General features: G+C 37.5%; 1 protein-coding gene across 1 annotated transcript; it reads right to left on the bottom strand.

The window, feature by feature from the left end:
• Window positions 1-16,754: 16,754 nt before the first annotated feature.
• On the bottom strand, window positions 16,755-18,106 carry LOC144957939 (uncharacterized). Its single transcript, XM_078889497.1, has one exon. The coding sequence runs from the start codon at window positions 18,051-18,053 to the stop codon at window positions 17,370-17,372; it is 684 nt and encodes a 227-aa protein (XP_078745623.1). The 5' UTR covers window positions 18,054-18,106; the 3' UTR covers window positions 16,755-17,369.
• Window positions 18,107-24,582: the final 6,476 nt, after the last annotated feature.

Raw genomic sequence — 24,582 nt, forward strand, 5'->3', positions numbered from 1 at the left:
ATAATAATAATAATAATAATAATAATAATAATATAATAATAATAATAATAATAAAAATAATAATAAAATAATAATAATAATAATAATAATAATAATAATAATAATAATAATAATAATAATAATAATAAAATAATAATAAATAATAATAATAATAATAATAATAATAATAATAATAATAATAATAATAATAATAATAATAATAATAATAATAATAATAATAATAATAATAATAATAATAATAATAATAATAATAATAATAATAATAATAATAATAATAATAATAATAATAATAATAATAATAATAATAATAATAATAATAATAATAATAATAATAATAATAAAATAATTATAACAAACATAACTTGGTATAGGCAAACTAAATAAAATTTTGTAATGCCTAAATTATTAATTAGTAATGCCATAAATCTATTGATAAATATTACAATAACGATAACGTGGTAAAGATAGTATTTCAACTTAAATGTACTCATGTGGTGTACAAACATATATATTTAACCGTGACATGCAAAGCGCACACACAACCACAAACACACACACACACACGCACACACATACACACGCGTATAGAAGATAACCATAATAATATAATAATGCATAATATATACATACAAGATTGAAAGCCATGTCAACAGCAGAGCAAACAAGTATTATTCGTCATATATAAATCTCCCATCATATAATTCCCTGTCTACTAACACCTTGAAATAATCCATAGATTTTGCATTCTTTGTTTTAAATTTCAAACTGTTCCATTTCTGAACAATACGAATACCGAACCAGTTTTGTCTTATGTTTGTTTTGCATCTAGAGACACAAATCTTAAACTTGTCCCCTCTAGTAAAAGTAATATTAGAATATGAAAAAAAATCAGAAAAGTCTATCCTATCCAGACCATGTACCAATCTATAAACCTGAATTAAATCCCCACGAATTCTTCTATATTTCAAACTGGGTAAGTCAAGAAATTCTAACCTTTCCTTATAAGATAAATACTGTATTGTATAAATTTTTTTGGTAGCTCTCCTCTGTACACTTTCAATACTAATAGATTGTCTTTTATATAATGGGCTCCAGATGCAATTTCCGTATTCTAGAATTGGTCGAACGAGCGATTTATACAAATATAAAAATGTGGTTTTATCAAGACTTATAAAGGTTCTATATATTATTCCCATCATTTTGTTTGCACGGCTTACACAATTATCAATATGTAAATCAAAATTCAAATGTGAATCAAAAGTAACTCCCACATCCTTTTCATAAGGCACAACGGAAAGAAGATTTGACATAGAAGTATCGGTAAAATAATTATGACATGGATTATTTTTTCCTATATGTAATACTTTACATTTCGAAACATTAAAATCCAAATGCCATGTTGTAGACCATTTGAAAAGTGAAAATATATCATTTTGTAGAATGTTATGATGTTCAGTTGTACTATAGATCTTTGTATCGTCTGCAAACAGTTTGCAGGCTGAATTTATGCCACATGGTAAATCATTTATATATAAAAGAAATAAAAGTGGTCCCAATACGCTTCCTTGGGGTACACCGCTAATTACATTCTTAAAATCCGACCCCACACCATTGACAATGACCCTTTGTATTCGATTATTAAGAAAGTCTTTAATCCAGTTAAAGATATTCCCTTTAAATCCATATGTTTTTAGTTTAATGAATAATCTCTCATGAGGTACAGAATCAAAAGCCTTGCGGAAATCAAGATAAACAACATCAATGCATTGATCACGATCAATTAACTTGGTAAAATCCTCCATCACCTGTAAAAGTTGAGTAATGCATGATCTCTTTGATCTAAAACCATGCTGGTTATCGTTTAGCATCGTATGACTTTCAAGAAAGTCCATTATTCGGTCTTTCAAGATAGACTCCATAACCTTACAGAGTATGCATGTTAAGCTGATGGGCCTATAGTTTGCAGCATCTAGTTTGCTTCCCTTTTTATGAATGGCAGTAACATTGGCTTGTTTCCATTCAATGGGTAAGGTACCAGATTCAAGAGACTTATTATATATTGTTGATAGCGGCTGTGATATTTCAAAGGCCACTTCTTTCAGTAAACGGGGATGAAGGGAATCGGGTTCCATGCTTTTAGTCACGTCTAAATTCAACAATTTTGCAAGTATGTCTTCTTGTGTAATATAAAAATCGGGGACGTTTAATTGATTTGTAACATTGAACGTTGGTATATTTGTAGTGTCTTCTTGAACAAACACAGATGAAAAATAATTATTTAAAACATTAGCTATATCTATATCCGAAGTAACCTTGGTACCATCATCTTTCAGTAAAACACTAACACCTGGTTTTCTTTTCAACTTTCTGTTTACATATCTCCAAAAGCCTTTCGGACTACTCTTACATTCGTGTGCCAATGTACATTCATACGTTTTCACAGCATTTTGAATCGTGTGTTTGGTATTATTTCTAACTTTGACATAATTATGAAAATTATCTGTTGTAGGATACTTTTTGAATTTCTTATACAATTTATGTTTCTTATTAATTGTACGTTTAACGTTTTTTGTCAACCACAATGGTTTATTAGAACTAAATTTTTTGTTACATCTTAATGGAATGTGTTTAGATTCTATACATTTTAGTTTGTTTTTAAAAAACAACCACGCTTCATTCACACCGTAGCCTTCAAGAGTATCCCAATTCACGGCATTTAGGTCTTCTCTACAAGAGTTGTAATTACCTTTGAAATAATCAAAATAAACATGTGAAGGATGTTTGGCGGATGAAAGATTTAACGATATAAGAAGTGAGTCATGATCACTTTTACCCACCGAAGGCAAATGGTCAATGTTATTAATCCAATAATCATCGTTACATATTACCAAGTCGAGTATATTACTAGTTTGGTTCAGTCAGTGTCTCGTAGCCTGTGTCACCAGCTGAATAAAGAAAGCATCCCTAATTGCCTCGACAAATAGATAGTCGGGAAAAGTTAGACATGGTTCTGTCCATTTAATGTTAGGAAAATTATAATCTCCGACAATGATCACGCAATCAAATTTCATTCTATCTACTGACTGTAAGGTTTCTTTTATATCCCTAATGAAAGTTAATTTGTCTGAATTATGAGACCTATATATATTTCCTACAAGTATGTGTAAATTATTATATTCAAAATCACACCATACACTTTTACTAATTATAGGATGATCAAAAGAGAATATATTGGCATTAACACAATCCAAAACATAGATAGCAACACCCCGACTTGGGTAATCATTCAAAAATAAGTTATACCCATCGATAAAAAATTCAATTTCTAAATCAATCTCAAGTTTAATTTTTGGCATAATTTCAGTAAGACATATTATTATGGGATTATGTTTCTGTATCATACATGTTAATTCTGATCGTTTGTTAAGCAAGCTATCGACATTAGAATATAATACAACAAAATCATAATTTGACAAAGGAAGATGAAAAGGCACATTTGTTGAGGTGTCACTATCAGGTGTTCCAGACAGGTCTGTGATAAGTCATTGGTCGGAGTTTTGTCGTGTCGATTTAAGGCGTCTTGAATGAAATTCTCTTCCCCCGGGACTGTAATAGGTTTTGCGTTGGGTTTGGTGATGGTCTATCTGGCGTTGTGATGGTAGAGGGGTTGTTGACGTGATGCACATTTGGTCTTCAGTCTGTTTAATTGTACGAATTCGAGGGCTGGGCGTGTCGGCGCCAGTTGATTGTATTTGGGCATCGAGGGGACTGTCTGGATCCAACCTCAGTCTCACACCATAGATGGTTACTGCCATGACTTGTCCGTTCATTGACCATGCCGAGTCAATTCTTTCGTCATTTTTGCTGCTTTGAGCAGATTGAAATTCTTCTGCGTTAAGTCTTCAAATATTGAAATGCCCGAGCCTTTTAACTTTTTTCTGGCCTTGAGCACCATATCACGATCCAATCGCCTGACAAATTTGATAATTATTGGCCTGGGTCGATTTGTTTTCGTTCTCCCAGTACGGTGTAAAGTGTCAATTCCGGTGATGTCAATTTGAGTTTCTAATCTATTTAATAAATCCAGAACGAGTAAGAGGCAGTCATCGGTGGTTTCGTTTGTTTTTTCTTGGATTCCAAAAATGCGGAGGGAATTTCTCCTCGAATAGGTTTCTAATTCGTTGTTTCGTTTTTCGGTCATTTCAACTTGTTTTTTTAGATTTATGTTGATCATTTTCATTTCCATTATTTCATCTTTATTTTGTTGTAATTCATGTTTTAATTCCATGTTTTCTTGTCTTAGTTGGATAATTAGGTCTTTGAGGTCTTTCATTTCGTTTTTTATGGTATTTTGTAATGTTTGAAGTAAGTCTTGGTTGTCGAGCTCTTTAGAAGGGGTAGATTGGGGGGAAGGGATATTTTCGAAATTATCCGAGTTTCTTTTTTTGCGTCCTTTCGGCATCTTGCCCAAATTGGGATGACGTAATTTGATGTTATTATGACATTGAAAAAAAAAACAAAAAACGCAACCGTTAGATATGCAATGAAAATCAATCAATACACTTATATGGACGTTTTTAAAGTTGAAACGAATATGACTATAGAAAACAAATACGAAAATGAATATATTAAACAAACTCTCATCTCCTGATCCTCATCTTTGCAACGTAAAATACATCAAATTCCATAACAAAACAGTATTGAAAAGAAGACGTCCGCCATCTTGATAACCGGAAATCGACTTTTCGATAATAATAATAATAATAATAATAATAATAATAATAATAATAATAATAATAATAATAATAATAAAAATGATAATATTAATAATAATAATAATAATAATAATAATAATAATAATAATAATAATAATAATAATAATAATAAATAATAATAATAATAAAATAATATAATAATTAATAATAATAATAATAATAATAATAATAATAATATAATAATAATAATAATAATAATAATAATAAAAATAATATAATAATAATAATAATAATAATAATAATATAATTAATAATAATAATAATAATAATAATAATAATAATAATAATAATAATAATAATAATAAATAATAATAATAAAATAATAATAATAATAATAATAATAATAATAATAATAATAATAATAATAATATAATAATATAATAAAATAAATAATGAGAGAACAATTGGTTTGAATGACTTAATGTTTTTGTCATCTCTTGCACTTCCCCACTATTCTAGAATTTGGACAATATCTTGAATGCCGTCCATGCCTTTCCAATTCTTTCCTTCAGCGTGAGCTTTTATATAGCGCAATATCCACTAAACGTGCTTAAAGCACTTTACAAGGGGTCCCTGACTAACAGCAACACGTAACTTGTAGAACGGGACATGACGCCTGTTCGGCGATATTACAATTTTTTTTTCGTCAGAGACAATGCTGTTGACGGCCAGGTACTTTTTTTTTATACCTGAGTACGGTGATAGAATGTGAGTAAAGAGCCTTTTCCAAGGAATCAAATATGCGCCGATCGAGGCTCGAACCCAGGACCTTCCGATCGGAAAGCGAGTGTCATACCACTGGACCACATGCTCCCGCACCAATGATCGGTGGAGTCATTTTGTACCCAGCTATTCAAAATGAAACCAAGCTGCTTGACGCTGTCGACTCTAAAGAGGAATAAACAAAAAAGGAATATAGATATCTAACAGCTTTAAAAAAAAAAAATCAAGAACAATGTACTAATCATAGAACGTTTCGGGATCAAGACCCTTCTTCAGCCAACAATTAAAACAATGAAATCATAATCTAATTTATACATTACGTTTTCGTTGTTTTTGGTGTTGGTTGAAGAAGGGTTTTGAGTACGAAACGTTCCGTGTTTTTTGTTTGTTTTTTGTTTTTTTTTTAAGTTGTTATATTCATTTTAAAAATTTATTACCCAGTTATTGAAATGCTTCGACTTGGTCGATTTTTTCTCCATCAAAAGTTAATTCCCTTGTTGATTTAGCATTTTATCCCTTAATGACTTGATCTTCATGGTATTGACCTTTGACCCGGCAGTGTGGCTTTCTTATTGAGCATTTCAACCTTTCTTTGCATTTGTTATTGTGAGCTATTATTTAGAAGTGCGGCTATATGGTCTTGTGGTATGACACTCGCTTTCGGATCCGAAGGTCCTGGGTTCAAGCCTCGGTCGTGCATAGGTGAGTCCTTTGAAAAGGCTCTTTACTCACATTCTCTCACCGTTCTCAGGTGTAAAATGAGTACCTGGCCATTAAACAGCGTTGTCTCTGTCGGAAATTTTTAAAAATATTATCGTCTAACAGGCGTCATGTCTCGCTCTACAGGTTACTTGTTGCCGTTGGTCAGGGACCCCTTGTAAAGCGCTTTGAGCACGTTTAGTGGATATTGCGCTATATAAAAGCTCAAGTTTATCAGACCTGTGTTTACGAAACGTCAAGCTGAAATCAATAATAATTATTGTTATTATTACTGCATCATCTTTATCCCTTCTCCTACAATGATGACTTCATTTGTTTGGTTATTATGTATTTACGTTTGATTCTCTGCTCTGATATCGCTATCATGCCTGGGTGATTGAATGCTAAAATGGATTTTATAATTCAAAATGGTGAAATTACAAGTTTCCTTATTAGACTATTTATAGCATTGAATACAATAGACATTTTCCTTCTACACGTAATGAAAAAGTCAGAAATTTTAAATTTCTTGTTATAATTATAATCCTAAGATATAACTAATTTCTGATACTCAACCAGGTTTATATCGACATGAATATATATATATATATATATATATATATATATATATATATATATATATATATATATATATATATATATATATATATGTGTGTGTGTGTGTGTGACGTCGCGCGACGGTTTGGTCCGGACGGTACATTTTGGACATTTGGACCTTTTGGTATTTCTGAATAGATCATTCTTTTCTCTTTAATTTGATACCTGTTTTATTAATTTATCATATTTTTTGGCTGAGTTATACAAGATTGAAATTGGGAGGTTCCTGCTAATCTCAGATCCAAAATTCAGAGAAATTTGCACTTAAAGATTTTACACACATCACCATAGCAACGGCATGTTATATTTCAGCTATCGTAATGACCTTTGGCATGCGTTTTATATATCATGTGACTAACATGTGTGTAAAATTATATTTAGTTCGCTCCATCAGCTTTTACATAACACTCGTTTTTGTAATGACGATATTTTTGTGAATTGACCCTCGAGTGAAAAAATAAACCCAACAAATAGCACTCATACTTTTATCCATTTTAACAGTGCAATGTTTATTTAAAGTTAGCTGTGATATCGGCACTATTTTACAAGATCTGCAATTATGGAAAGTCTTCACAAATTAACTGGCGAAAGTAGCCGAGGCATTACAGTCGATTGACTGAAAACCGAAAGGCCGTGAGTAAGTCAGACAATCTAACACTTCAAACTTGAAACAAAGGAATGGAAATAGTCTCAACTCAACCATAATTTCTCTTACTCAATCGGTGTGTTCAAATTGGATTGAGCTATTGGCGGAGGGGGGGGGTGTCTTGGATTGTGGGGGGGGGGGGAAAGGGGGGGGGGAGGAGGTGGTGGTAACAGCTCTTTGCACTCAGAAAGGAAAGAGTCCTCACCCACTCGGTTATTTTTTTCCTTTTATTTTCAACATCCTCCTGCATGTATCCCCCCCCCCCACCCCCCGCCCTCTCTTTCCTCTTCCTCCCTTCTTTCCTATAACTCTCTCTCTCTCTCTCTCTCTCTCTCTCTCTCTCTCTCTCTCTCTCTCTCTCTCTCTCTCTCTACTTCCTGTTCCATCATTCTCTCTTTCATTTCATAATCACTCTCTTCATTTTGATCGTCCTATTCACTATAACTATCTCTTTCTATCGGTCTGTCCATTAACTCTTTACTGTTATTCTTCTCCCCCCCCCCCCCCCCCCCCTCTCTCATTCCTTCTCCTTTACCGCTCGTCCTCTCTCTATCTGCCTCCTCCCTGTTCCAACAATCCCTTTAATTCCATAGTCAATCTTTTCATTTTATCTCGTCCTCCCGTCCAGGTAACCATCTATATCTATCTGTCTATCCACTAGCTCTTTATTTCATTCATCCCCACATTCCATACTCCCATCTCTAGTCAACACTCGTTCAGCGAATCATTCGAGGCAAGCGCACGATCACGCTCACGCCCACAACACCACAATCTCCTCGCCTCTGACGAGCTCAATATAATTATCGGCCGAATCTAACAAGTTATATTATTCATTTGACAAAATATCTCATAAAATAGTTTATAATGAAGCAAGATTTTGAATTATTGCAACATCAACTCTAACAACAATCGTGCAGCGAAAGCGGCCACTTTGCTAAACTTATGACCATGTGATCCCGAGGACCAATGAGAGAGAAGGATTCAAGGGGTTTCCGTTGGTAACTATGCAATGGCCTACTTCTGTTTACATAATTGGAATTTGACTACCCTCTTTCGGGGTTATAATTTGACCACAAGATGGGGTCAATGGGCTAAAAATAGCATTGAGAAGACAGGAATGGAGTTCCCCTTTGAGAAAAAGTTATAGATTACCAGATTAGAGTCCTTTTGCTAAGCTTAAAGAGTCGTCAACGAACGTCAAAATGATCCCTCTTTCAATGGGTGAAAACAGGGTATACTCTCTTTAAATATTAAATCTATATACGTTAAGACTATTTTTAATGAAAAAGGTACGATTTTATGATAGAAAAATACCTTAAAAAGTCAAAAATTGAAAAAACGCATTTTGACTATTTTAGTCACTTTTCAAATATAATGGCCGTTTTCTCAGTTCAGCTAGATGTACCTTCCGGACTGAACCGTCGCGCGACAAACATATATATATATATATATATATATATATATATATATATATATATATATATATATATATATATCGAGAGAGAGATAGAGAGAGAGAGAGAGAGAGAGAGAGAGAGAGAGAGAGAGAGAGAGAGAGAGAGAGAGAGGGGGGGGGGTGGAAAAGAAGAATGATGTGTGAATGAAATTGGGACCGTTTAAAATTGTATTGGAAGAGGAGTGAGTAGTTAGAGTGAGTAACTTTGTAACAGGATACATTTCAAATCAAGTCTTTATATGTTGTATTAAATTGTAAAGCCGTCTGTGTGCATTGTGAAGTAAATATTATATTATTATAGATTCACACATATCTATTAATATTTATTATATTTGTTCAAGCAATGTAAACCACTAAATTTGGCGTATAATAAAGATGTATTACTGTTAATAATATAATCCCCCCCCCCCTTACCTCCCCCAAGATCTTAAATTTCCATTTCACTCTCTTTTTATCTCTATCTCGTTCCCCTATGTATTCACTAAAATAATAATAATAATAATAATAATAATAATAATAATAATAATAATAATAATAATAATAATAATAATAGTAATAATAATAATAGATCTTTATTGTCCATAAATATGGCAATTTGTCATTTAGTTACACTTGTTATAACGTTAAATGATAACTGTAACATTGAACAGATATTTCACTCCTACTTATTCTCTCTCTCTCTCTCTCTTTCTCTCTCTCTCTCATTCTCTCTCTCTCTCTCTCTCTCTCTCTCTCTCTCTCTCTCTCTCTCTCTCTCTTCCTCTTTTACTTATTATTATAATACACTATACTCAAAATAACGCAGCCAGGCTCATTGTACGCAATAACAAAAAATACCCGTCAGCAATTCTTCTTCTCCGTGAGTTACATTGGCTTCCTGTTGAAAGAAGAGTTGCCTATAAGATTTGTACTGTTGTCTACAAATCCCTGAGCACGAACAGTCCCTCCTATATTAAAGACCTTCTAAACATATATGTCCCCAATAGAAACTTGAGGTCAAGCAATGACCAATCAATCCTTGTCAAACCTAAGCCATTGCGTAAAATAGGTGAACAGTCTTTTCAATTTTCGGCCCCCCATTTTTGGAACTCTCTCCCATCACACGTGAGATGCTCGGATTCGTGGACAACGTTCAAATCTCGCTTAAAGTTTTATCTTTTTACGTCATAATGTTGCAATATTATTTTCTTATTTTGTTGTTGTTAAATTGAATTCGTATCACGTTTCCTTCACACTTGTCTCACTGTAATATGTTTTGTTTTATATCACTGTAAAGCGCTTAGAGCCTGTGACAACGGGGTAAAGCGCTATATAAATGCCATTTATTATTATATTTGGCGAGAAAGACAAAATCATCGATCAATTGGAAGTTCATTAGAAATTAAAAAGTAACGAGTTCAATCCTTCCAAAGAAACAAAAGTCAAAGTAACTGGTATAAAGGGAAAGCTTTTCTAACTTAACAGTTGAGTCCTTGGAAAAGGCTCTTCTCTCACATTTTCTCACCACACTCATGTGTAAAATGAGTACCTGGCCGTTAACAGCGTTGTCTCTGTCCGGAAAAAAATTGTAGTATCGTCTAATAGGATAATGTCTCGCTCTAAAATGTTGCTGTTGGTTTGGGACCCGTTGTAAAGCATTTTGAACACGTTTAGTGGATATTGCGCTTACATGAAATCTCAAGTAAAGTAGAATCTATAAGTCTCTATATTCTATCCAGGAAGATCTTTTTTCTTGTATAGTATGACAGTGTGCAGGTTTTTTTTCTGGGTTTTCTCAGCCAGCCACACATATATCATGCCTTGTCTAGTTTTTCTCTACTTGACAACAACATCATCATCATCATCACCATCATCATCATCAACATCATCATCATCATCATCATCATCATCATCATCATCATCACAAGAACCTTCCTAATATTTCCGTTACCATCCTTCTCTTTCACGATTCCCCTATAGCACCATCACCATCCTCATCATACTCCATGTTATATTTTGGGTTTTTTTTTTCTTCTGTAATCTTGATGAAGAGGAGCTTTGCAGAAAATATTTTTATGTACTTATTCTAGATTGTCTTGCTTTGTTCACGTGCATTTTTGCTCATTTGGTTAAACTCCGGTTAAGTTGATTTTCTGTTAAGTCGATTTTCCCCCTGTTCCCTTGGGCATCTTCTTATCTGGAGTCCACTATTCTTTGGTGTTTACTGGAAGAAAATGGCAAGATGAAAAAAAAATTAGCAAAGGGCTTCCCTGGGAAATATAAACAAAAAATAAATCATGTTTTAAAAAAAAAATTCTTTCCCCATTCAGTTTCAGATTCAAATGATGACCAAGAAAAGAAAGAATGCGTCAGTAAAGAAATGGCAAGAAAAAGAGTGCATGTGATTTTGTTTTCCTTTCTCTTGCTGGGTTCTAATCTTTTGAAGTACATTCATTCCCCTATGTCTTTCCATTGATTAAAACAAAAACAAAAATAACTTGAGCATTTATATAGTGCAATGTCCCCTAATCTTGTTGAACGGATCCCGGGCATGGAGGTCTTTATACCGGACATAGAATACACAGTGAAACCTCGTTTTGTCAAGGCTCAAGATTTCTACTTTCTCTTTCTCATCCAATGTTATCAGGCATGGCGTGTTTTGATGAGAGTCTGTTAAATTTGATTTTCCCCCCTTTTTAGAATGATTTTTATGAAATGATTCTTATTTCCACAGCATTCTAACATTTCAGGATTAATTTGTTTGTGATTTCCAACAGGATTTAATATAAAATGAGGAGGAAGTGCTCAGTCGTAAATTGTCGAAGTGGATATCGTCCCACTCGCGATAATCCACCATCGGCATCAGATGAAAAGACTTCTGTTTATCGTTTTCCACCTGACGATGAAACAAAAAGGCTTTGGATTTCACGTCTGCCTAATGTATTGAAATTTGAGGATGTGACTGATAACATGGGCGTGTGTTCTTTACATTGGCCGAAAGACACTGAAATGATTCGAACCGCCGGAAGAGCCTTTCGACCTGCTAATCCACCTTCTATTTTCCCTAACGTTCCAAAATCTTGTATCCCTCTACAGGCTGGCAGACATACTTGTCGTACTACAGACAGAGCAACAGCAGAGTCAAGAGCTGTTGTTATTGATGAAATGGCTGAATTTCGTGCAAGAGATTCGCTTGATGGAAAGGATTTTCATGAACGCTTTATTAACATGCTTCTTGGCCATCCTGTAGGAAGTTTGTTTGATTTGAGAAGGCAAGAGGGCTCTACACTTTCTGTAGTATACGTAGAGATGGTCCAATCTGTGATTTTTAATATATTATCTTCCTCAGGTTCTCTGGCTTTATCATTTGAATGCTACAAGGGCGTCAGAAAAATAAAGAATTATCCAGACTACTACTACTACTACTACTACTACTACTACTACTACTACTACTACTACTACTACTACTACTACTACTACTACTACTACTACTTACATACTACTACTACTACTATACTACTACTACTACTACTACTACTACTACTACTACTACTCTACTACTACTACTACTACTACTACTACTACTACTACTACTACTACTACTACTATACTACTACTACTAACTACTACTACTACTACTACTACTACTACTACTATATACTACTACTATACTACTACTACTACTTACTACTACTACTATACTACTAAATCTACTACTACTACTACTACTACTACTACTTACTACTATACTACTACTACTTACTACTACTACTACTACTACTACTACTACTACTACTACTACTACTATACTACTACTACTACTTACTATTACTATTACTACTATTACTAACTACTACTACTACTACTACTACTACTACTACTACTACTACTACTCTACTACTACTACTTACTACTACTACTACTACTACTACTACTACTACTACTACTACTACTACTATACTACTACTACTACTACTACTACTACTACTACTACTACTACTACTACTTACTACTACTACTACTACTACTACTACTACTACTACTACTACTACTACTAATACTACTACTACTACTACTACTACTACTACATCTACTATACTTACTACTACTACTCACAACTACATTTCTACTCACTACTACTATATTACTCATACAGACTATGACGACGACTACAACGATGAGAGAGAGAGAGAGAGAGAGAGAGAGAGAGAGAGAGAGAGAGAGAGAGAGAGAGAGAGAGGGAGAGAGATGGAACAGCAGGTTGATATCTAGATTTTGACTACAAAAACTACTACTATTAATACTACTACTACTACTACTACTACTACTACTACTACTACTACTACTACTACTACTACTACTGCTACTACTTACTACTACTACTACTACTACTACTACTACTACTACTACTACTACTACTACTACTACTACTACTACTACTACTACTACTACTACTACTACTACTACTACTACTACTACTACTACTACTACTACTACTACTACTACTACTACTACTAATACTACTACTACTACCACTACTACTACCCTATTACTACAACTTCTACTATCACTACTTCTATTACTACCATTACAGTACTATGACTATGACGACGACTACAACGATGAGAGAGAGAGAGAGAGAGAGAGAGAGAGAGAGAGAGAGAGAGAGAGAGAGAGAGAGATGGAACAGCAGGTTGATATCTGGATTGATATATACATGGATAAATGTGTAGATGAATAGATATGAAGGCATCATATATATATATATATATATATATATATATATATATATATATATATATATATATATATATATATATATTGATGGATAGATATTTACCAGAGGGTCCAGGTATCAGAGACAAGAAAATCCTACCAGCCCGAGCAAATATCCTACCGTCCAATTTTTTGCAATCGGGCTCAGTCAAAGTAATTAATATAGAGATTTAATCGCACAGCGTCCCCGGTTGCATAAAAAAAATGGCGGCCTCTCACTAGCCACTTTTGATGACGTATTCCCCCTGTTGTCGTATCTAGTCCTGTGTTATCTATGTTCCTCAATGTGCGACAAGGCCTAAAATTTAGCAGTTTTCCTTCTTGATTGTTCCCGTGTGAAAAGGCATTGCCCCTGTTATAGCCGATTTGGTTCAAGTGAGGCCATGATATAACCGATAATTTTTTAATAGAGACAAAGAGAGATTAAAAAACGGGGATTTGAAAAATCCCTGTAATACCCGATCCCTGTTATAACCGGGATGTTATAAATGGTTTCCACTGTATTTTATTTAATACACTTTTAGGTCCAAAATATGATAATATGTGAATGTTGACTAAAATAATATGCAGAATGCTGAAAGTCAGAGTTTGTAATAAATAGGGGGGAAATGATAAAAGTAGAAGAATTTAAGGTCATTAAGTTTGAGTTTGTAATAAAAAGGGGGGAAATGATAAAACTGGAAGCCTGATAAGTCTCCATAAATTCAGTGAATGTTACAGTTTGATATTTTGGAGTTTTTAACGTGTTGAAATTATGATTTAAAAAAAAAAAAGAGAAAATGACCGTGTATATTGGGAAAAATATGATCAATCAATTCAAATGGTTGAGCTTTTAAATAGCGCAATATCCACTAAGAACAAGAGATGAAGTGAGTAGAAAAGTGCCAGAAGACAATAGAGAATAAAAATTTTCGCGGCGGTGGTGGTGTTTGAACCTGCGACCTTATTGGTACGACAACTCCGCCTGGCAGGTGAGAGCGTGGTTCTACCGTGTGAGCTATCCACGAATACAAAAATATTCGTATCAAACTCAGGTCAATTCTAGAGCTCTCTCTCTCTCACCCACTTCTGGAGACCGCCGGTTCTCTCGCCACACAACCATCTCGAAGTTACTACGTGCCAAAGCGCTTTACAAGAGGTCCCTGGCCACGGCAACACTTAACATTTAGGACAGGACATGACGCCTGTTAGGCGATAGTACAATTATTTTTTTTTGGGACAGTGACAACACTGTAAATGGCCAGGTACTCATTTTACACCTGAGTACATTGGTTGAGGTTGGTTGGCAGGTCTGGTCCTATTCAAAATGTTTGGGACTAAATAATTATTTTGCATCAAAGATTTCGTGGATTATCGTATCATTTAATTTAATTTTTTTCAAAAGATACAGCAGCGTGGGATGTTCCATTCGGAACCCCAAAATCGCTCTCAGTTCAACGACTTCTATTGGCCGCACACCCGAGAGTAATTGTGAAAATAATTGTTGGTTATGTTGCATACACTATTCATCTTAAGTTTTAGATAAAAATGTTGTCCATGATCATATTTTATTTATGTCTTTGGTATTGATTTATTATGACCCTGGTCACTTGTCCCACCCTGGGCCGGACACCCTGTGTTCCAATTGTGGCACCTCATTGTGCCAATTCGGACAGCCAGTTGTGTCAATTAGGAGAGCCAGTTGTGTCAATCAGGACACCCTGTGTTCCATTTGTGACACCTCATTGTGCCAATCCGGACAGCCAGTTGTGTCAATCAGGACACCCTGTGCTCCATTTGTGACACCTCATTGTGCCAATTCAGACAGCAAGTTGTGTCAATCAGGACACCCTGTGTTCCATTTGTGACACCTCATTGTGCCAATCCGGACAGCCAGCTGTGTCAATCAGGACACCCTGTGTTCCATTTGTGACACCTCATTGTGCCAATTCGGACAGCCAGTTGTGTCAATCAGGACACCATGTGCTCCATTTGTGACACCTCATTGTGCCAATCCGGACAGCCAGTTGTGTCAATCAGGACACCCTGTGTTCCATTTGTGACACCTCATTGTGCCAATCCGGACAGACAGTTGTGTCAATTAGGAGAGCCAGTTGTGTCAATTAGGAGAGCCAGTTGTGTCAATCAGGACACCCTGTGCTCCAATTGTGGCACCTCATTGTGCCAATTCGGACAGCCAGTTGTGTCAATCAGGACACCCTGTGCTCCATTTGTGACACCTCATTGTGCCAATTCGGAGAGCCAGTTGTGCCAATTCGGACCCCCCCCCCTTTTTGAGACTTTTCATGTTACCATTTATGTACTAACTTATATTATCAGCATTACAATTACTATTCTTTAGTAGTTCTATTTATAAAGATTCCACTTACAATACCATTAATACTGTTACTGTGATGTAAATGGTCATATCAAACTTCTATTATTTTTCATATTAGATATTAATCTATAAAGTTTATACATTTATTTATTGATCTGTTATTTACATGAAAAGTCCAAAGTAAAGTATCAAAGGGAGATAATTGTACTGGCAGTAACAGTAATGGTACTGATTATCTTTTTAAGGTTATAAATTTTTTTTGTTTTTTTTTTTTTTAAATCTTTATACAAGTACGTTACTCATGTATCTTGTATTGTAACTAGGCCTAATTTATCTCGATGGTCGGTCAATCATAATCTTAGCTGATGAATTTTTCATTTTATTCGAAGGAAAAAGAAAAAGTAAACTAGCACCAGTCTGAAGAAATTCCATTTTACATGCGATTGAATTTGCTTTAATGCAACTGATTTTTTAGGGGAGAAGTGGGGGGGAGGGGGTGGATTAATATAAACTTTAGTCGGATTTCTGATATAATACAACTGGGTGTCCAGATTGGAACAACTGGTTGTCCAGATTGGAACAACTGGTTGTCCACATTGGAACAACTGGGAGTCCGGATTGGTACAACTGGGTGTCCGGATTGGAACAACTGGGTGATTTGGTGGCAAACGTTTCCAATATATCTATTTTAATAAATCATTTTTGAAAAAAAAAATACATATAAATTTTTACTTATTTATTCCAGATGATGTTTGTCAGCAAAAATTTCAAAACAAGATGTAAAAAATCCTTTTCAATTGGAATTGGACGAATTTATATTGCAAATGTTCTCCCATAGTGGGCAGGGGTGGTACATACTGTGTTTTCAACCCCCTTATATCTGTTTTCCAATACTTGCTTTCTGTCTTTGTCTTGGAATGAGATGACTTGTTTTGCCCTGGCCCTGCCCGGATACCCTAGCTGAGAGGGAAACAGTCAAATGTATAGTTAGTTTTGAGAGATGATATTTTTATTCCTTGTAAATCATCTCTATGTTATGCACTGTATTGTGTTTACTTATTATATATGATTTATAAACATTTGAGTGTATTCCTCTCAGTGGGGACCTGTGCTTGTGTCTGGATGAGACTTTTACCTTTAAGTGATCTTAAACTAAGTACTCTGATAGTGTGCTCTTGGAATCTACATCTGTTTCCTATTTGAACCAATTCCCCTTTGTCATCTTTTCTTGGGTGCTTTAATTGTAATTCTAGAACTTTTTACTGTCCCATTTTCTTCCTTTTTACTGCCGCTGATATGACCTTATTGTGTTGCAAGCGCCGTAAAACCCTTAAAAACAAAAAACCCATACAGTATCTTTAACTTAGATGAGCAATGGAATTAGCACAGAGAACATACAGGCATATTATTCTGTTGTTTTGACTGTACTGCAGAATTGTGTGCACAATCGTTATTATAATCATCACCATCATTATCACTATCAGCTTTGTTGGATTCTTGGAAGACATTCTTAATATCGTGAACAACTTTTTCTAATTCAACAATGTCCTTGCTAACGACACTATCACTCCCACAAGCTTCATCATCCGCAATCAGTTTATCAAATTCTGTTCCAGAAATGGTTCCACTTCGAAGAGAATGTCTGACGTATTGCACGTATTTATCCCAATCCTCGAGCTCAAAACCTTTGCACACCATGCTTAAATTGTCGTCTATCTGAGGTTGATGAAGCAGAAAGAGGACGGCCATGAGACTCTCGTCTATCTGAGGTTGATGAAGCAGAAAGAGGACGGCCATGAGACTCTCGTCTATCTGAGGTTGATGAAGCAGAAAGAGGACGGCCATGAGACTCTCGTCTATCTGAGGTTGATGAAGCAGAAAGAGGACGGCCATGAGACTCCCGTCCAATCCCACTCCTGGTTCCCAGTCAGCGTCTAACAAGCTGATACAGATCAGAGCTCCAGGGCCAAACCCATGGTTGTAGTCGATGTTTGGATGATAAAGTCTATTCTTGCAGTAAACTTTGGGCGGTTCTTCTGGGTAGTCATCGGCATTGACATGCATCTGTTCAAAGATAAAAACATTTTATTTAGAAATAGCAAAATTCATTCACTATAGATCCGGATCTGCGCTTCAAAAAAAAAAAAAAAAATAACCCAAAAAAACTGTTGATTTTGAGTGGAAAAAAATCAATATCACCGAAATACTTGAGTATTACTCTTATCCAGGTTTATACTCTTTTAAAATGCTTTAGAATTGATATAGTGTACTGGGTGGGGTTCCCTACCTCCACAGTGGGCAGAGAGGTACATACCATGTCTTCTATCCCCTTATATCTGTTTTCCAACATGCTTTTCTGTCTTTGTCTTGGTATGAGATTGCTTGGTTTTGTCCCGACCCTGGCCGGAGTCCTTGGCTGGGAGGGAAACAGTCAAATGCGTCGTTATTGTTTTGGGAGATGATATTTTTTTCCTTGTAAATCATCTCTCTGTTACGTATTAATAACGTTGTTATTTTTAATGTATAATGAAATGTAAGCATTTGAGTGTATTCCTCTTTGTTGGATCTTGTGCTTGTGTCTGGGTGAGACTTACAGGTGATATCAGACTAAGTACTTTGATGGTATGCTCTTGGAATCTACATCTGATCCCTATTTGTTCCCAGTTCCCCAATGTCTTACTTTTTCTTGGGTGTGCTAGAACTTTTTACTATCCCATTTTCTTCCTGTTTTGCGATGGTTGAGCGCGAGCGAGCCCGCGATCTCCAAGAAGTGGGTGAGAGAGGTCTCTAGAAATATGACTTGGGTTTGAAACGAATATTTTTGTATTCGTGGATAGCTCACACGGTAGAGCCACGCTCTCACCTGCCAGGCGGAGTTGTCGTACCAATAAGGTCGCAGGTTCAAACCCCACCACCGCCGCGAGGAAAAAAAAAAAATTATTCTCTATTGTCTTCTGGCACTTTTCTACTCACTTCATATCTTGTTGTTACCAACATAAGTGCCTGTTCCACTCGCTTTTCTGAATTAAAAATTCACCCCATATACCGGAGCATGCTCAATGTCTCAATCGTTTCTATGTTATATGTTTGTGTTGAAAATATTGGCTATTAAGCTTAACTGCTGGTCAAAAATAACTTCGCGATGGTTGTGCGCGAGCGAGCCTGCGATCTCCAAGAAGTGGGTGAGAGAGGTCTCGAGAAATATGACTTGGGTTTGAAACGAATATTTTTGTATTCGTGGATAGCTCACACGGTAGAGCCACGCTCTCACCTGCCAGGCGGAGTTGTCGTACCAATAAGGTCGCAGGTTCAAACCCCACCACCGCCGCGAAAAAAAAATAAATTATTCTCTATTGTCTTCTGGCACTTTTCTATTCACTTCATATCTTGTTGTTACCAACATAAGTGCCTGCTCCACTCACTTTTTTAAGTTTAAGGTCTGGCACACTTCGTGGAAATAGAGGAGCTTCGCGGAACACACACACACACACACACACACACACACACACACACACATTTTTTCACCTAAATTATTATGACAATCTAATACTAATATATGTATTTAGTGTTTACTTGAAAAGGGCCAAAGGTTAAAACGTCATTTGTTTTGTGTTGTTCATTCATGAGTCAGATTTACTCCCTTTATCTTTATCTCCACAATATTAATCAGTTGTAAAAGAAAATAAGAAATTGATCAACTAACCAGTTTACTGCCGTCTTCTGGAACTATTCAAAATTTGGCAAAAAATTTCTCCTTCAAATTAAATAACGATCGATTTAGATGGCTCTCATCTTGGCAGAAACTCTGGGACTTTGCAAAGACCCAGGTTTAATATTTTTTGTTTGCAAAGATGAGTGTCACATACATGCCAATAGCTTTCGTACCCGAAGGTCCTGGGTTCGAGCCTCGCTCGGCGCATCGTTGAGCCGTTAGAAAAGGCTCTTAACTCACTTTCTCTCACTGTACTCGGGTGTAAAAGGAGTACCTGGCCGTTAACAGCGTTGTCTCTGTCCGAAAAAAGTGTAATATCGTCTCACAGGCGTCATGTCCCGTCCTACATGTTAAGTCTTGCTGTTGTCCAGGGACCGCTTGTAAAGCGCTTTGAGCATGTTTAGTGGATATTGCGCTATATAAATGCTCTATTTTTAAATCAATCGGTATTTGAAAGACCAGTTTTCTGGCCGAATGTCTTTGCAGAGTCCGGCAGTGGACTACTACTACTACTACTACTACTACTACTACTACTACTACTACTACTACTACTTCTTCTTCTTCTTCTTCTTCTTCTTCTTCTTCTTCTTCTCCTCCTCCTCCTCCTCCTCCTCCTCCTCCTCCTCCTCCTCCTCCTCCTCCTCCTCGTTCTCCTTTTTCTTCTTCTTCTTATTCTTCTTCTTGTGGAAACCCCCAATATTGTCGAGGATCACTCCACAGTTTATAGGGTTTTACATTGTAAACTTGTTAAAACTCTGCACATAATACTACTAAAAAATACATAGATTAAAAAGTCACGTTGTGAACTATAGCAATCGCGTGAAGGTATGTTGGCAACCGTTTTCAGCCACTTCAGCTGGGAGGCTACTCCATGATCGGGCAATGGAAGGGGAAAACGAATACAGAATGTCTGTTACTCACCCACCCCAGGCCTTGGCAGAAAAGAAAAGCATCAAACCGACAGCCATCATGACCAAGAACACACTGGTGGTAGGGACTCAGTGGCTAATAGCACTGGTGGTAGGGACTCAGTACTTATAGCACTGGTGGTAGGGACTCAGTGGCTAAAATAGCACCGATGGTAGGGACTCAGTGGCTAATAGGGCTGGTGATAGGGACCCAGTGGCTAATAGCACTGGTTGTAGGGACTCAGTGGCTAATAGCACTGGTGGTAGGGACTCAGTGGCTAATAGCACTGGTGATAGGGACTCAGTGGCTCATAGCACTGGTGGTAGGGACTCAGTGGCTAATAGTAATAGCACTGTTGCTAGGGACTCGGTTGATATTAGCACTGGTGGTAGGGACTCAGTAGCTAATAGCACTGGTGTAAGGGACCCAGTAGCTTATAGCACTGGTGGTAGGGACTCAGTGGCTAATAGCACTGGTGGTAGGGATTCAGTGGCTTATAGCACTGGTGATAGGGACTCAGTGGCTAATAGCACTGGTGGTAGGGACTCAGTGGCTAATAGTAATAGCACTGTTGCTAGGGACTCGGTTGATAATAGCACTGGTGGTAGGGACTCAGTAGCTAATGGCACTGGTGTAAGGGACTCAGTGGCTAATAGCACTGATGGTAGGGACTCAATGGCTAATAGCATTGATGGTAGGGGCTCCGTGGGTAATAGTACTGGTGGAAGGGACTCAGTGGCCAATAGCACTGATGGTAGGACTCAGTGGCTAATAGCATTGATGGTAGGGACTCAATGGCTAATAGCATTGATGATAGGGACTCAATGGCTAATAGCATTGATGGTAGGGACTCAATGGCTAATAGCATTGATGGTAGGGGCTCCGTGGGTAATAGCACTGGTGGAAGGGACTCAGTGGCTTATAGGGGTGGTGGTAGGGACTCAGCTGATAATAATAGCACTGGTGGTAGGGACTCAGTGGCTAATAGCACTAGTGGTAGGGACTCAGTGGCTAATAGCACTGGTGATAGGGACTCAGTGGCTCATAGCACTGGTGGTAGGGACTCAGTGGCTAATAGTAATAGCACTGTTGCTAGGGACTCGGTTGATAATAGCACTGGTGGTAGGGACTCAGTAGCTAATGGCACTGGTGTAAGGGACCCAGTGGCTTATAGCACTGGTGGTAGGGACTCAGTGGCTAATAGCACTGGTGGTAGGGACTCAGTGGCTAATAGCACTGGTGGTAGGGACTCAGTGGCTAATAGCACTGATGGTAGGGACTCAGTGGCTAATAGCACTGATGGTAGGGACTCAGTGGCTAATAGCACTGATGGTAGGGACTCAGTGGCTAATAGCACTGATGGTAGGACTCAGTGGCTAATAGCACATGGTAGGGACTCAATGGCTAATAGCACTGTGGTAGGGACTCAGGCTAATAGCATGATGGTAGGGACTCAGTGGCTAATAGCACTGATGGTAGGGACTCAGTGGCTAATAGCACTGATGGTAGGACTCAGTGGCTAATAGCACTGATGGTAGGGACTCAATGGCTAATAGCACTGGTGGTAGGGACTCAATGGCTAATAGGGTTGATGGCAGGGACTCAGTGGCTAATAGCATTGATGGTATGGACTCAGTGGATAATAGCATTGATGGTATGGACTCAGTGGCTAATAGCATTGATGGTAGGGACTCAGTGGCTAATAGCATGATGGTAGGGGCTCAGTGGCTAATAGCACTGGTGGTAGGGACTCAGTGGCTATAGGTGGTGGTAGGGACTCAGTGGCTAATAGCACTGATGGTAGGGACTCAGTGGCTAATAGACTGATGGAGGGACTCAGTGGCAATAGCACTGATGGTAGGGACTCAGTGGCTAATAGCACTGTGGTAGGACTCAGTGGCTAATAGCATGATGGTAGGGACTCATGGCAATACAGGTAGGCTACATGTAATGATGGTAGGGACATGTCAAGTGGCTAATAGCACGAGGTAGGGACTCAGTGGCTAATAGCACTGATGGTAGGACTCAGTGGCTAATAGCACGGTGGAGGGACTCAGTGGTTACACTAGGTGGCTAATGCACTGATGGTAGGGACTCAGTGGCTAATAGCACTGATGGTAGGCTATGCTACAGGGTGGCTAGGATACACGATGGTAGGGACTCAGTGGCTAATAGCACTGATGGTAGGGACTCAGTGGCTAATAGCAGAATGGTAACAGGTAGGGACTCAGTGGCTAAAAGGACTGATGGTAGGGACTCAGTGGCTAATAGCACTGATGGTAGGACTCAGTGGCTAATAGCACTGATGGTAGGGACTCAAGGCTAATAGCACAAGGTGGCTGTAATAGATGATGGTAGGGACTCAGTGGCTAATAACACTGGTAGGCTAATGTTAGCAGATGGCAGGGACTCAGTGGTCAATAGCAGTATAGTATGATGGTAGGGACTCAGTGGTAATAGCATTGATGGTAGGACTCAGTGGCTAATAGCACTGATGGTAGGGGATCAGTGGCTAATAGCACTGATGGTAGGGACTCAGTGGTAATAGCACTGGTGGATAGGGACTCAGTGGCTATAAGTGGTGTTAGGAACTCAGTGGCTAAAAAGCACTGATGGTAGGGACTCATGTATGCAAGACAGTGGCTAATAGCAGATGAGGGGATCAGTGGTTATTACACAGTGGTAATAGCACAGATGGCAGGGACTCAGTGGTTATAACACAAACAGGTGGCTAATAGTACTGGTGGCAGGGACTCAGTGGTTTATACACAAACAGGTGGCTAATAGCACATGTGGTAGGGACTCAGTGGTTTATACACAAACAGGTGGCTAATAGCACAGATGGCAGGGACTCAGTGGTTTATTACACAAACAGGTGGCTAATAGCACAGGTGGCAGGGACTCAGTGGTTTATACACAAACAGGTGGCTAATAGACTGTGGTAGGGACTCAGTGGTTTATAACACAAACAGGTGGCTAATAGCACAGGTGGCAGGGACTCAGTGGTTATTACACAAACAGGTGGCTAATAGTACTGATGGTAGGGACTCAGTGGTTTATTACACAAACAGGTGGCTAATAGTACAGTGAGGTGGACTCAGTGGTTATTACACAAACAGGTGGCTAATAGTACTGATGGCAGGGACTCAGTGGTTTATTACACAAACAGGTGGCTAATAGTACTGATGGTAGGGACTCAGTGGTTTATTACACAAACAGGTGGCTAATAGTACAGATGGCAGGGACTCAGTGGTTTATTACACAAACAGGTGGCTAATAGTACTGATGGTAGGGACTCAGTGGTTTATTACACAAACAGGTGGCTAATAGTACTGATGGAGGGACTCAGTGGTTTATTACACAAACAGGTGGCTAATAGCACAGATGGCAGGGACTCAGTGGTTTATTACACAAACAGGTGGCTAATAGTCACTGATGGCTAGGGACTCAGTGGTTTATTACACAAACAGGTGGCTAATAGTACTGATGGTAGGGACTCAGTGGTTTATTACACAAACAGGTGGCTAATAGCACAGATGGCAGGGACTCAGTGGTTTATTACACAAACAGGTGGCTAATAGCACAGATGGCAGGGACTCAGTGGTTTTACACAAACAGTGGCTAATAGTACAGATGGCAGGGACTCAGTGGTTTATTACACAAACAGGTGGCTAATAGTACTGATGGCAGGGACTCAGTGGTTTATTACACAAACAGGTGGCTAATAGTACTGATGGCAGGGACTCAGTGGTTTATTACACAAACAGGTGGCTAATAGCACAGGTGGCAGGGACTCAGTGGTTATTACACAAAACAGGTGGCTAATAGTACATGATGGTAGGGACTCAGTGGTTTATTACACAAACAGGTGGCTAATAGTACTGATGGCAGGGACTCAGTGGTTATAACACAAACAGGTGGCTAATAGACAGGTGGCAGGGACTCAGTGGTTATTTACACAAACAGGTGGCT

This window comes from Berghia stephanieae, chromosome 12 (genome assembly GCF_034508935.2).
Source record: "Berghia stephanieae isolate SIO BIC M18660-M18661 chromosome 12, UCSD_Bste_1.3, whole genome shotgun sequence".
Taxonomy (NCBI): Eukaryota; Metazoa; Mollusca; class Gastropoda; order Nudibranchia; family Aeolidiidae; genus Berghia; species Berghia stephanieae.